Source organism: Lutra lutra, chromosome 9 (genome assembly GCF_902655055.1).
Source record: "Lutra lutra chromosome 9, mLutLut1.2, whole genome shotgun sequence".
NCBI lineage: Eukaryota > Metazoa > Chordata > Mammalia > Carnivora > Mustelidae > Lutra > Lutra lutra.
Window position 1 is genome coordinate 6028660 of NC_062286.1, and position 14152 is coordinate 6042811.

General features: G+C 38.1%; 2 protein-coding genes across 21 annotated transcripts in view; both read right to left on the reverse strand.

Moving 5' to 3' along the window:
• Positions 1-14152, reverse strand: part of KIDINS220 (kinase D interacting substrate 220) — a 108780-nt gene that overhangs the window by 28635 nt on the left and 65993 nt on the right. The window lies entirely within an intron of this gene.
• Positions 10449-11011, reverse strand: LOC125108263 (protein CEBPZOS-like). The gene has a single exon (XM_047743815.1). The coding sequence runs from the start codon at positions 10922-10924 to the stop codon at positions 10679-10681; it is 246 nt and encodes an 81-aa protein (XP_047599771.1). The 5' UTR covers positions 10925-11011; the 3' UTR covers positions 10449-10678.

Below are 14152 nucleotides of genomic sequence, written 5' to 3' on the forward strand. Positions count from 1 at the left end.
GCTGGTCGCCAAATATTAAAAGCCATCTGAGGGAAAATCCAGAGAACAAAATTAGCAAACCAGAAGAGAAGAGCATGCTGGTGAGAAGAAGAGAAGAGCAATTTTGTCTTCATGAATTTCAGGGAGTCCCTCTCACAGACTCACTCACATATATACAAAACGGAAAAGCCCTCCGAAATAGGATTACTCTTATAGATTAGAATGGCATTCAAACCGATTATTAATAAGGTTTAAATGGTATGAAAACCTTGGAGAACGGTTACAAAGAATCATTTGCGGAAGTGGCCAAAATTTCAGAAAAGGTAGTTCATCTGTTTGAGGAGTTTAACATGAAATACTAAGAAGAGAGGCTACAAAGATTTAGATAAAAACACACAGCTGACAAGTCACATGAAACAAATTAACTGAATTTCAATGCCAGCTCTGCTTAAACTTGAATGTGAACAGTGTTCTCAGTATGATGAACAATACTGCTGTTCACAAGCCAACAGTCTACTGCTGGTTTCCAGATTGAAGGCTCGATTTTAACCTTTTGAGCTCAATACATTAAGCTCTTCTACTGAAAGAGATATTTATGTAAATGATAATCTTTTGGCAGCGGGCCACTAAAATCATATGTGTCTTTATTTTTCAGATATTTTTCCAAAGGTTAGTATTTAAAGAATTTAAGTAACTTCACTTTTCAATTAAGAGTGAATTTAAATTTTTAGTATTATGAATCATGTGAATTAAAGTTGCCAGCAGTTAAATGGCCCACAGAAAGCATTATAAAACCTCAGGCATCAATGAGCTCCTAGTAAGTTTAAATGCAATTTCTTTCTATGCTACCAATCTAGCAGTACTTGTTAATGCCAACATCAATGTAAGTTAAAAGCATTCTGATTATATATGACAGTGGTTTAGAGAAAGTCCATATTAATTCCTTGGCAGAAATTACATAAGCCATTCAAATCACTTCCATTCAAAAAGAGGTCTTAAATTACTGGGAAAAAAACTTCCTATTTTAAATCAAAATATAAACAGATTCGAAAAGCATAATTTATGAAGGCATTATTTATCATACTTTATCTAAAAGTAGCCACCTAACAATGTCATTATTTAATCATTGAAGGTTAAAAATAAGACAGATTTTCTTAAAAAACTTAAACAGGGAAAACTCAACTGTCTCAGAATTTACCTTAAAACCAATTTAACCCCTAGTAGACTCAAATACTTCCTACCACAGTGAATGCCCAATTATTAAATAATATTCTAGTGCACTCTGGAAAGAGATGGAACATACAGACAGAAAACAGCTACTCTGCACTGTAGCCAATGGGTGAGGAACAAAAGAGAAAGTGAAGTGCACATCTGTGGAAACAACCAAACACCCCGAACACCTTCGGAGCTAACTGTGCTCTCCTGTTCTGTCTTGACCCAGTTAATTCCTACTCATCCTTAGTCTCAGTCCAACTTCCCCTCTTCCAGGAAGTCTTCTCCAAGCGCAGGCCCTCATAGCGCATACTCTTTCTTGCACACCACCTATCACAACTGGAATTTTATAATCTATTAGTGGAATTATTTTATTAATGTCTACTCCCCCTCTAGACTAGAAGTTCCTTTAAAGCTGGGACCAAGTTTGGTGGTGGTCACTATTCTATCTCTAGTGCCTTGAAGCAGAGCACTGTCATGTCACTCTTGCTTAAATATCTGTAGAGTGAAAAAAAATATTTATCTGTAGAGTGAGTACACACAAAAAATGCATTATTCCCTAAGAACTCTATTCTTTTATAATAATTTTCACTTTAATTCCCCTTTCTGATATTGGAAACAAATTTATGCTTGGGAAAGTGTAGGTCGATCCACTTTTAGTTAATTTTCATACATGGTGTGAGATAGGGGTCCAACTTCATTCTTTCACATGTGGAAATCTATTTTTTTTAAAGATTTTATTTATTTATTTGACAGAGAGAAATCACAAGTAAGCAGAGAGGCAGGCAGAGAGAGAGGAGGAAGCAGGCTCCCTGCTGAGCAGAAAGCCCAATGTGGGGCTCGAACCCAGGACCTGGGATCATGACCTGAGCCGAAGGCAGCGGCTTAACCCACTGAGCCACCCAGGCGCCCCTCACATGTGGAAATCTAGTTGGCCCAGCACCATTTGGGGAAGAGACTATTCTTTTCCCCATGAAATGGACTTGGCACCCTTCTCAAAGCTCAATTGGCCAGATATATGAGTTTCCTAGTGTAGTTATTGAATAGGATGCCTTTAAAACGCAAGATTACTTTTGCAAGTTTTGAAAGTATTTCTGAACTCTCATCTATTCCATTGGACTATATGCCTATCTTTAGGCCAGTACCTCATTGTTTTGATTACTGCGATTTTGTAGTTAGTTTTTAAAACTGAGAAACGCGAGCCCTCCGACTTCATTGTTCTTTTTCGAGATTGTTTTGGCTACTCATATTTATATTCGATTTCATATGAATCTGAGGATCAGGTTTCTATCTCTGCAAAAGGCTACTGGAATTCGGACAGGGACTGCACTGAATCTATAGATCACTGGGTAGTACTGACATCTTAATATTTAGTCTTCCTGTTGATGAACATGAGATATATTTCCATATACTTAGATTTTTTTTTTTTTTAGATCTTTTATTTAGCAATTCACAGTTTTCAATGTATAATTCTTTAACCTCATTGGTTAAATTCATTCCTGGGCATTTCATTCTTTTCTATGCTATAGTAAATAGAATTGCTTTCTGAATTTCCTTTCAGATAACAATCTGCAGAGGTACAGAAACATAACTGATTTTTGTGTTGATCAGGAGCCCGCAACTCTGCTGAATTTATCAGCTCTAGCAGCTTTCTTGTGGATTCCTTAGGGATTTTCCATATATAGGATCATGTCATTTGCGATGGGAGATAGTATTTCTTCTTCCTTTCCAATTTGGATCCTTTTACTTCTGTTTCTTGTCTAAGTGCACTCACTAGAACTCCACTATAACAGTGAACAGCAGTGGTGAAAGTGGGTGTCTCAGTCAACTCGGGCTGCTGTAACAAACACCACAGACTGTGCAGCTTAAACAACATTTATTTCTCACATTTCATGGAGTCTGGAAGTCTGAGCTCAGAGTGCCAGCTCAGACAGGTTCTGATGAGAACCCTCTCCCTGGTTTGCAGCTAGCTCTCTGGTCCTTCTTACAAGGACACTAATCCCATCATGAGGACTCTACCCTCATGACTTCTTCTGAACCTACTTACCTCCCAAAGTCCTCATCTCTAATATGATCACATTGAGCTAAAACTGCCCCCATGCAGAAGACTGTGCTGAGTGTAAGACAACACTCAATGGAGCAGAGAACTTGTTAGAAAGCAAAGAGACATTTCCATGCAGTGGTCAGAGCTGATTCTCAAGACAAGAGTGCACAGCGTCAAGTGTTCTAAAAGTAATGCCACTTTTCAAAGCTTACAAAAGTAATCTTGCATTCTAAAGGCATCCTATTTCAGTAACTACACTAGGAAACAACAAAGCACTGTATATGTGGCCCAGTGAATACAGATCTAGGCCAAACCTTCAGGTTTGTTTCTGGTTTCAAGTATTTAATGTGTTTGATTTATGGTGCTTAAGGATGGTCCAATTAGGGTTCTATAATACAATCACAAAAGTACTTGCCTGTTTCCAAATAAACCGTTGGCAAAGCTAAAAATGTATTCTTTTCCCAGAGAGCTTATTCTACACATAAAAAAAGTTATTTCCCTCTGAATGTGTACATATCCAAGATGTATATTTCCTACTTGGTCAAAATATTAAGGCAAAGATTACTTTTCTACATTGGAGGAAACATGTAGTCATGTAATAAAAAAATTTTTTAAATGCTCAATACATAAACTCAGTGGACTATCATTAAGACCACAATTTGTGTGCGAGCAGCTGGGCTTCAGCCAGACCTCGCATGGGCAGCACAAGATATGACCCTGGTGGCAGAAATACCACTACATCCAGGACCCCAAGCGACATGGCTCCCCATTCCTCAGTTACGTGCACCCTTCTGAACTGCAAGGCAGTGCTGCTGGCCATGTCTTGTTCATATGTTTCAGTGTTCTTGCTTCTTGCTTTGGGCATGAATAACAAACAGAGTCAGAAACTGAAAAACTAGGACTAGAAATAATAGGAAAATTTTATGACCAAAAAAATCTCCTTCTTGGGATTAAGAGTACACTTACTGCGATGAGCACTGAGTAATGGAGAGAGTCGCATCACTATATTGTACACCGAAACTAATGTAACATTGTACGCTAGTTATATGGGAATTTTTTAAAAATCTCCTTTATATATATTTTCTAAAGCACTGAATTATTTTGACACGGAAGCATTTATACTCAAAAAGAAATGCACCTTAATAATCTCTAGTGATGATTCAATTCAACCCAGTGGTAAACAACAGTGTGTTCAACTGCTGAGGAAACTTAGTACACACCGAAGTTGGGGGTAAAAGTCTCCCTTTGAAGCTACGTATGAACTTATTACAGATTTACATGTTAGACACTTTCCATTAAAGGCAGTCATTTCTAGGAATACAATACCTACACTGCAACTTGAAATGCAACTTGACTCTGAAAGAACAAAACAGAGGCAATGGCTTTCCTTACATCCAGATTTGATCATCTCACATAAGTCAGAATAAAGCTGTAATATTTAAAAACAAAAATTTAAAGCAATGTGGGGCGCCTGGGTGGCCCAGTCAGTTAAGTGCCTGTCTTAGGCTCAGATCATGATCTCAGGGTGCTGGGATCCAGCCTAGCACCAGGGTCCCTGCTCAGCGGGGAGTCTGCTTCTCCCTCTACCCCTCCCCTCTGCTCATGATCTGTCTCTCTCTCTCAAATAAATAAATAAAATCTTAAAAAAATAATTAAAAAGTAATAAAAATAAAGAACTCCTCAAACTCAACACACACAAAACAGACAATCATATAAAAAAAATGGGCAGAAGACATGAACAGACACTTCTCCAATGAAGACATACAAATGGCTATCAGATACATGAAAAAATGTTCATCATCACTAGCCATCAGGGAGATTCAAATTAAAACCACATTGAGATACCACCTTACACCAGTTAGAATGGCCAAAATTAGCAAGACAGGAAACAACGTGTGTTGGAGGGGATGTGGAGAAAGGGGAACCCTCTTACACTGCTGGTGGGAATGCAAGGTGGTGCAGCCTCTTTGGAGAACAGTGTGCAGATTCCTCAAGAAATTAAAAATAGAGCTTCCCTATGACCCTGCCATTGCACTACTGGGTATTTACCCCAAAGATACAGATGTAGTGAACAGAAGGGCCATCTGTACCCAAATGTTTATAACAACAATGGCCACGGTCGCCAAACTGTGGAAAGAACCAAGATGCCCTTCAATGGACGAATGGATAAGGAAGATGTGGTCCATATACACCATGGAGTATTATGCCTTCATCAGAAAGGATGAATCCCCAACTTTTGTAGCAACATGGACGGGACTGGAAGAGATTATGCTGAGTGAAATAAGTCAAGCAGAGGGAGTCAATTATCATATGGTTTCACTTATTTGTGGAGCATAACAAATAGCACAGAGGACAAGGGGAGATGGAGAGGAGAAGGGAGTTGAGGAAATTGGAAGGGGAGGTGAACCATGAGAGACTATGGACTCTGAAAAACTATCTGAGGGTTTTGAAGCGGCAGGGGGTGGGAGGTTGGGGGAACCAGGTGGTGGGTATTGGAGAGGGCACGGACTGCATGGAGCACTGGGTGTGGTGCAAAAACAATGAATACTGTTACGCTGAAAAGAAATAAAAAATTAAAATAATAATAATAATAATAAAATAAAAAATAATTTTAAAAAATAAATAAAATCTTTTTAGAAAAAAAGGTGGGTCACTTGTTAACTGTGTGATTTGGGACAAATCACGTGAGCTCTCTTGATGCCAGTCTCCTTATTTCAGGGGGCTGAAGCAGATCTCTTGGATCCTCCCATAGTCCTGTGGGTGCTCCCCACACCCCGCCATGTGGGAGATGCTGGTTCTTTCAAAGTGATGAAGGAAAGCACTGGCCTACACAGTCCCCTCCACATCTCAGCTCCCTTGGTTTTGGTGTAAAAATGACACCAAAAGCGTAACTCATCTGGCTTAAAGGCTGCAATTTTGGCAACTACAGGGATGAGACAGGATCAACAGACAGGAAGGGTAAATCACGAAAGCACAAAGAGGTACGTGCCTAGGCTCGTTACTGATAAGGCACTGCCATCTATTCATGTGTGTTGTGGAAAATGCTTTGAGGAACATGTCCCTTTTCTTATGTACAATCTGATAGGAAAAACATATTTGAAGGTTAAAAAGAGTTAAGAAGAAAATTTTAAAAAGAACTAGCATTTGTAGAATACCTACTATGGCCTGCCATTCTCTGGGCCAGGTGTTTGAGCTAGTTTATCTCATTTCTATCTCCCAACATTCCATGACGTATCATTTCAATTTTTAAAACAAGAAAGCGGAGGCTCAGAGATGTTAAGCTCCTCGTCTGACATTACCGCAGATGTAAGTGGCCCAGCTGGAACCTATCTGGCCTGATGCAAAAGCCTGAGCCTTGTTCCCTGCACCGGTTCAAACTGGGTGCCACAGACCTGGTTCAAAGTTCTTAATTAATGATTTACATATTTTTAACTCCTTAAAATATAATAAAATAGAACACTGTTACATATCAAATCTTACACTCAAGATCAACATATAAGCTTAATATACCAGGTCATCCTGGTTTTAATTTTTTGCAGACTTTGAAAATGGTGTTTTTCTCCATCTTCAGATGCACATTTAAATTCTTTCATTTTCTTAACCCAGTTTTTCTCTTCATAAAATTAGGCAAACAAGTGCACTACTCCACCCTATGTGCCTGAGTGCAGAATGTAATAAATAACTAGAAAATCACAATGTTAATTCACGACATGACCCACGTGCCAGGACCTTGTCAGTCAGAGAAGCAGCACCCAACAAACACTTCAACCAATTATAAGAAATGCAAGCAACTGTAAGATAATACTGGTGACTGACCTATGAACCCAAATTAATTAAAAACATCCTGCCACTGCAAAGCAGGTTTAAAAAAACTTGTATCTACTTAGGATTTAGAATTTTCTTTTTTTCTTTTCTAATTTTATTTGAGAGCGCACGGGCGCACGAGCAGGAGGAACAGCAAAGGGAGAGGGAGGAAAAGCAGGCTCTAAGCTGAGCAGGGAGCCAAACATGGGGCTCAGATCCCAGGACCCTGAGATCACGACCTGAGCCAAAGGCAGATGCTTAACCACTGAGCCACCCAGGCTTCCAGGATTTACAATATTCTTTTCCTTTTTTAAAGATTTTATTTATTTATTTGACAGAGATCACAAGAAGGCAGAGAGGTAGGCAGAGAGAGAGGGGGAAGCAGGCTCCCTGCTGAGCAGAGAGCCCCACGTGGGTCTCGATCCAGGACCCTGGGATCATGACCTGAGCCGAAGGCAGAGGCTTTAACCCACTGAGCCACCCAGGCACCCCACAATATTCTTGATATTATATTACCAAAACTAAGTAGAGAAAGAGATGTTTAAACCAATGTGAGATTGCAAGGATCACCCACATATTTCAAATTTAATATTCTTCAGCACAGCTCATTTTTCTTACTAAGTGAATTTATTAGGAAATGTTACAATTTGAATCAATTAATTTATATTCATTCTGCTTTATTTACTAGGATTGTGCATAAGATTTGATTTGCAAAAAGGTTTCTACTAGGGGGAAAAGCCTGAAAAACAATACTAAATACTAATACTAAAGCATGCCTACCTAGTTGCTGCCATGCAAGTGATCAGACAACACCTCAGATGGGAAAATAATAACTTCAAGGTAGAGTAATGAGAGAAGACTGCAGTAAAAAGGTTAAGAGAGGCAAAATAATTCACAACTGACTCAATATGAAAATAGTATCTATCATTAAAAAGTAAAGACCGGGACGCCTGGGTGGCTCAGTTGGTTGGACGACTGCCTTCGGCTCAGGTCATGATCCTGGAGTCCCGGGATCGAGTCCCGCATCGGGCTTCCAGCTCCACGGGGAGTCTGCTTCTCTCTCTGACCTTCTCCTCGCTCATGCTCTCTCTCACTGTCTCTCTCTCTCAAATAAATAAATAAAATCTTAAAAAAAAAAAAAGTAAAGACCATTGTTTTATATCAAGTTTGTACTATGATATATTAACAAATATTCTGATGAAAGTAAGAGATCCAAGTTCCATAGCTACTGGAGGTACTCACAGTATTGTGAGGTCCTACCAAGCAGGAAGAGATACTCATGTTGTTTCCTTTTAGAAATTTTAAAAATTGTTCCATTAACTATACAGAAGCAGCAAATGTATTACAATAAAACTCTGAAAGGCAGGCACAGAGAATGGAGGCTCTGAAATCAAAGCCTACCTATGAATATGTCTCAGATGAAAGCAAAACCTTGATTAGATAAGCTGTCTTGAGGATTTAATTTCTAATAGTTACAGAACCCAAGATCTACAGTAATTAGAATTTAATATTTTTTCATCCAAATACAAATTTTTAAGCAGATCAATTTTAAACACTCCTTTTTCATGTCTACCCTCTTCCCAAAAGCTAATTTAAAAGCATTTTAGCAGGAAAAGGTACTATTTAACTTAATAAAGACTACGCCATATGGTCAGATAACCATTCATTTGCCTATGATCATGATTCTCAGTGCTTATGAATGTCCTGTGAAGCCATTAAAAAATAGGAATGGAAATTAAACTTTAAAGTTTAAAATATTCATATTTAAACTCCGTGTTTTCCTTGTTTTTTCTGCTATGGAAAGGGAAAAGCAGAAATGCATTAGATCTTATTTCTTGGCTGAAAATATTAATCATGTCTCTAGTGAAATACCCCCATCTCGTGGACTTCTTGGGTATTGCCAACAGAAGCCGCTAGTAGCGTGGGTTTACAGCAGCATCTCCCCTTATTTTACTGTTTCATTTACATAGCATTTTTTGTTGTTTATTCTCATATTTTGAGAAGTCTTAAAAATATTTTGATTTGAAATTCTGAAATCAGAAATCTTTGCTGTAAAAAATAATTTCAGGTAAAAAAAACCCTGATCTCTGAAAGTCTCTATATACAGAATAAATATAAATATTTATAGTTTGGTGGCAAATCTGAATTCTTCAGTAACCGGAGTGCGGTTTTTAAAATATAAATGTGCATAACAGTCTCACTGTATCATAAAATAAACTGTAAACCTTCATAGGTAAGACTTTTTGTTTCACATATTAAAACATATACTTTAGAGAAATCAATTTTTCTATTTCTGTGTTTCCAAATAACCTTAGTAATATACTTCAATTTTGCATGTTGGAGTTAGAAACATACAACTTTGGAATATTTGAAATTCTTCCTTTATTCTACATTACCATAAAATTACTGAATATGGCATCATGAGTTTAAATGAGAAAATATTTTAAAAACCAGTTTTACCCTATTTAAAGCAAAAGAAAAGTTACTAAAAAGCTACCTAAGGGGCGCCTGGGTGGCTCAGTGGGTTAAGCCGCTGCCTTCGGCTCAGGTCATGATCTCAGGGTCCTGGGATCGAGTCCCGCATCGGGCTCTCTGCTCAGCAAGAAGCCTGCTTCCCTCTCTCTCTCTCTCTCTGCCTGCCTCTCCGTCTACTTGTGATCTCTCTCTGTCAAATAAATAAATAAAATCTTTAAAAAAAAAAAAAAAGCTACCTAAAAAAAAAATTACAGCCTCTTAGTGCATATAAAAATAGTATAAAGTTAAACAGATGTACCAGCTGTTTAAGTGCCAAATATCAAAACTGAGTTTTTAAGCATTCCCTACAAAACCTACTGCAGTTACTAGATACAATTAGAACTGAATAAAGCATTTATTTGAGGTTTTACATAAGTTGGTAAGAAGTCTGCATCTTTTTAATAGAGAAAATATTCAATCCTCTGGAAAAATTTCTATCTGCCACTGACACATAACATACCCATTGACTATAATAAAAAAATTCTAAGTATTTATTTGAAAAATGAATAAAATATACCTGGAATTAATAAAATTACTATAGTTCTGTTTTTCTAGTGTCAGACCTACTGCCCCATTGTGTAATCACAGACCATCTCCTGGCTTCCAGAAATAGGCCTGGAGAAGGTCCAAGAGTTATAGCTGTGTGATCTTAGGTAACTGGCGCTCTTTTCCTCCCAGAGTTAGTATTAAATAAAACCATCTGTGTAAAGTGCTTAATCCAATGTGTGACATATATCGAGGGCTCAACTAATACTAACTAGTGCTTTCATTAGCATGCACCCAGTACATAAAACTCTATAAATATTTGCTTAATGAATGAACCCAATGGCAGTTTAGCATGACAAAAATGGAGTGCACTTAGTTCATAAGGCCTTTTTTTTTTTCCTTTCTTCTCCTAGTCTTTTATTTGTTAAACAGTAATCTTTAACAATAAATGCAAAGGAAAGCAACAAACAAAAGCAGGGATTTGCATAATAGATGGGAAATGACTGTGAGCCATGGCAGACCAGAAGTTTCTGTTTTCTTCTGTGGGGCCAGGAGTCCACAATATGGTGTGCTCATCTTTCTTTTCCCCCACAAAGGTCAGAAACAGCTTAGATGGGAGGCTGAACGCGATGACTGGTCCTAATTTTTGCTATTCAACCATTTTTCTTGATCTTGCTCTCTGACTCCATACATTCCAGACTGTTCAATGGATTTGTAATAAACTTCCAAGATGAAGGGAAATTTCTTGCTCATCATTTGCCTGAAATCTTGGCTTGTGTTCATCTTATTAAATAAAAAATATGCTCCAAAAACGCCCAAGAGTTCAGCTACTAAAACTCCTTTAAAGATCTTCTTTGCCACTGGTTCCATAGTGCGGGCCATCATATAATCAACAGGCAGGTGAGTGGGTGGGGAGAACTGTTTTGCTGTTTACGATGCTGTACCTGAGGAGCTGGCCTCATAAGGCCTTTTTAAACAGTACCGACAACAGCCTGCAAGCAGGACCTGACGTGGGAGGAGCCTGTCTAAAAGTGTGTCAGTACGAAGTAATTCCAAACCATGGCATTCATAAAAGGATTATAAATGCAAGAAGCCTTAGAAATGTAGCTGAACTCAAGAGTTTACGGAAACATCTAACAAAAACACTGCTTTCATTTTAGTATCACCCAAAAAAGGTGGAAACTAGTAGGTGTTAACTGAAATATGTAATCACCATTCAATTGTGTACCCTGAGAACTTACTTAGTGCCTGACCCAGGGATATATCCGTGTAGTAACAAGGAAACATTTACCCACATTTAGAACCAAGAACAAGGATCTATATGAACAGTATTCTCAAGATAAAATGTGGCTTCTCATTCACCACCGGCCCCCAGTCCATGCTTTCCTCAACCCAAATGTCACCATCATATTTCTTTACTGTCTCAGAAGTAATCACGACTGCCTACTCCACACCAAAAATGTCTAGAAGCGAGGAACTCAGCAAGGTTTAAGGAAGGTCCAGTCCATGGAGTGAAGAGTCTAGTTCAGAAAACTAGTATTAAAGAAAGAGCAGTGCAAATATTTAAAGAAGGGTAACTATGGCAAGCACTATGACGGAAAATACCAGCATACAGTGAACATATCTAGTAAAATCTCGGAGAATGGGGTATGCCTGGTCACAAAAGGCTTCTTGAGGTTGTGGTATGTAAGATGTGAATGAGGTGGGGGAGGGGAGGATGGGCCACAGAGAAGTGCAGGTGGAAAGGTGAAAAGCAAGTGGCGGGGGCGGGGGGCAAAAGGGAGAGGCATGAGAATGGGCTGGAGAGCCAGGCTAGGACTGCTCAGAACTCCAGATAAACCTGATCCTTATACACCAAATTTTGACCAATTACTTCTCTCTGTCCTCAGAGCCCAAGTTGACACACAATGACCATCATTTCCATCTTATAGTACTCATAAGTCAAATTCAGTATGACTGTACAAGCAACCCACTAATTGTTCTCTACACCTATCAGTCAATGCTATGGAAACCACCTTTCATTCACTCTCAACTGGGGGCTGAAATGTGGGGATTAGAGGACAAGCCATGCAGCTGGCAAGTCTAAGGAAAAGGCGGCATTTAAAAAACAATTCAAAAAGCAGCCTTCTAAATCCAACGTTTTACTAGAAAATAAAGAAAGCAATGATCTTAAGAAACAAGAATCTAATACAACAGAAAAGACATACAGGGAAATCAGTCATACAAATTACTGCAGGTGTTCATTTTAACTAGCTTTCTTCAGTACACTGCAACAAGACTGTAGAGAACACTGTTCGTTTCTTAGCTTTTCCACATTCATCTCTGTGGCCATTCTCTATCACTCATTTTATCTTTACTTTATCTTCCCTAGCCCAGGCCAAGTTACACTGATGCAACCAAATACCTAGGCACCGTAGAGCATATAGGGTAGGGATCCTTTTTTTTCAAGACTCCAAACAGATCTCCTTTTTACTCAGGATAAAAAGCCAAAACCCTTACAATGATCCTCCATGTCCCATACTCCCCTGACCTCCCTGACCTCATCTCCTGCCTCCTGCCCTTTACTGAGTCCTCTCTAGCCACATCACACCCCTTGTTGTTGCTATTACTGGTACATTCCAGCTACTCTCAGGAGTAGCTGAGGACCTTTGTCCGTACTGTTCCCCTCTGCCTAGAAATGCCTCCCCTAGATATCTGCTTGGGTTAATTCTCTCACTTCCTTTAATTCTTCGCTCAATTTTTACCTTCCCAACAAGAACTACCATGAATACAGCACTGACATTCTATATAGTAAGGGACAATGTGTTCTGGGAAAAAAGATGGAAACAGTAATTATATACAAGACAGTAATTTAATAAATGTGGAATGGTGACAATCCAATACATACAGAAGTCACATCATACCAAAATGATAGAATTTCATCAAGGTTCTAAACAACATATAAAAAGCACCAGAACAACACATATGAAACAGTGTTTGGAATGAGTATTTCTAGTATCTCAAATCTAAGTTAGAAGAAATATCCTTGGTACAAAGGATGTATTTTGTACTACAAAGGAGATGAGACAACTTCACAAATCTAAACTAACTGGTATCCAGCTTTTCATGCTACTGGAATCCATGACTTACATCCACATGCAACAGAAACAAACCTGTTCCTAATGCAGGTCAGGTGATGGGGGAGGGGCAACAAATCATAGCCCAGAACATGAAGGAGAGAGAAGGAGGAGGCCAGTGAGAGCCAAGGGAGACAGGAGATAACAAGAAATGAGCGACTTAAACTTAGGAAAATTTTGGCTGAGTATCAAGGAAGAACATCATAAGATAGGAGATTTTATTATGAAAAATGTCAAGTACAGAAATACCACTACTTAAAAAATTTAAGGATACTGAATTGAGCATAAACGTTTTAAGTTAGATGCCTACAGTGCCTACTCAGCAAACAGCTATTTCAGCGAAGTGGAACATGGTTACCATTCTAAGGCACTCTCAAAACTGATTCAACTGTTTTAAACAATCAAAATAAAGTATGGCATTATCCTTATCACAAAACTATTCTGACCATATCATCCTGAGTAAATGACTGCTTGAGTCATGTCAAAACAGAAATTTAAAACATTATCTTCATGAAAACTACTTAAATTGATCCTTTAAAAACCTCTATCATTGCTTAAAATGCATACTGAAAAATTCCAGAAATAAAGTTTTATACTAAAATATTTCAATGGTTGTCTAAAACGTCGTAATAAAAAGTAGACAGAAAATCTTTATCTATAGTTTTTATTTTACTCCCTTTCTTCTTACTAAATGTATGTTAACAAAAAAAAAACCCTCAAATGATCTAGACAAAAGCTTTTAGCTCAACACATAATTGCAAGAAAATTACAATAATTGTACCAATTAAAATAATCTTGAATGAACAGTATGTCATCTTAATGTTCCAATGGTTTATAGAGGGATCTACTTAATTAGCTGAAATTGCTTTCCAGTGTTAGTATCAAATGTCATTTGTTAAAAGTTGAACAATTTAGAAAATAATTTAACAAAGCAATTTTACCAAACACCAAGAACCAACATTTTCTTTTTCAGCTGAATAAAGCAAGCAGATGTGTC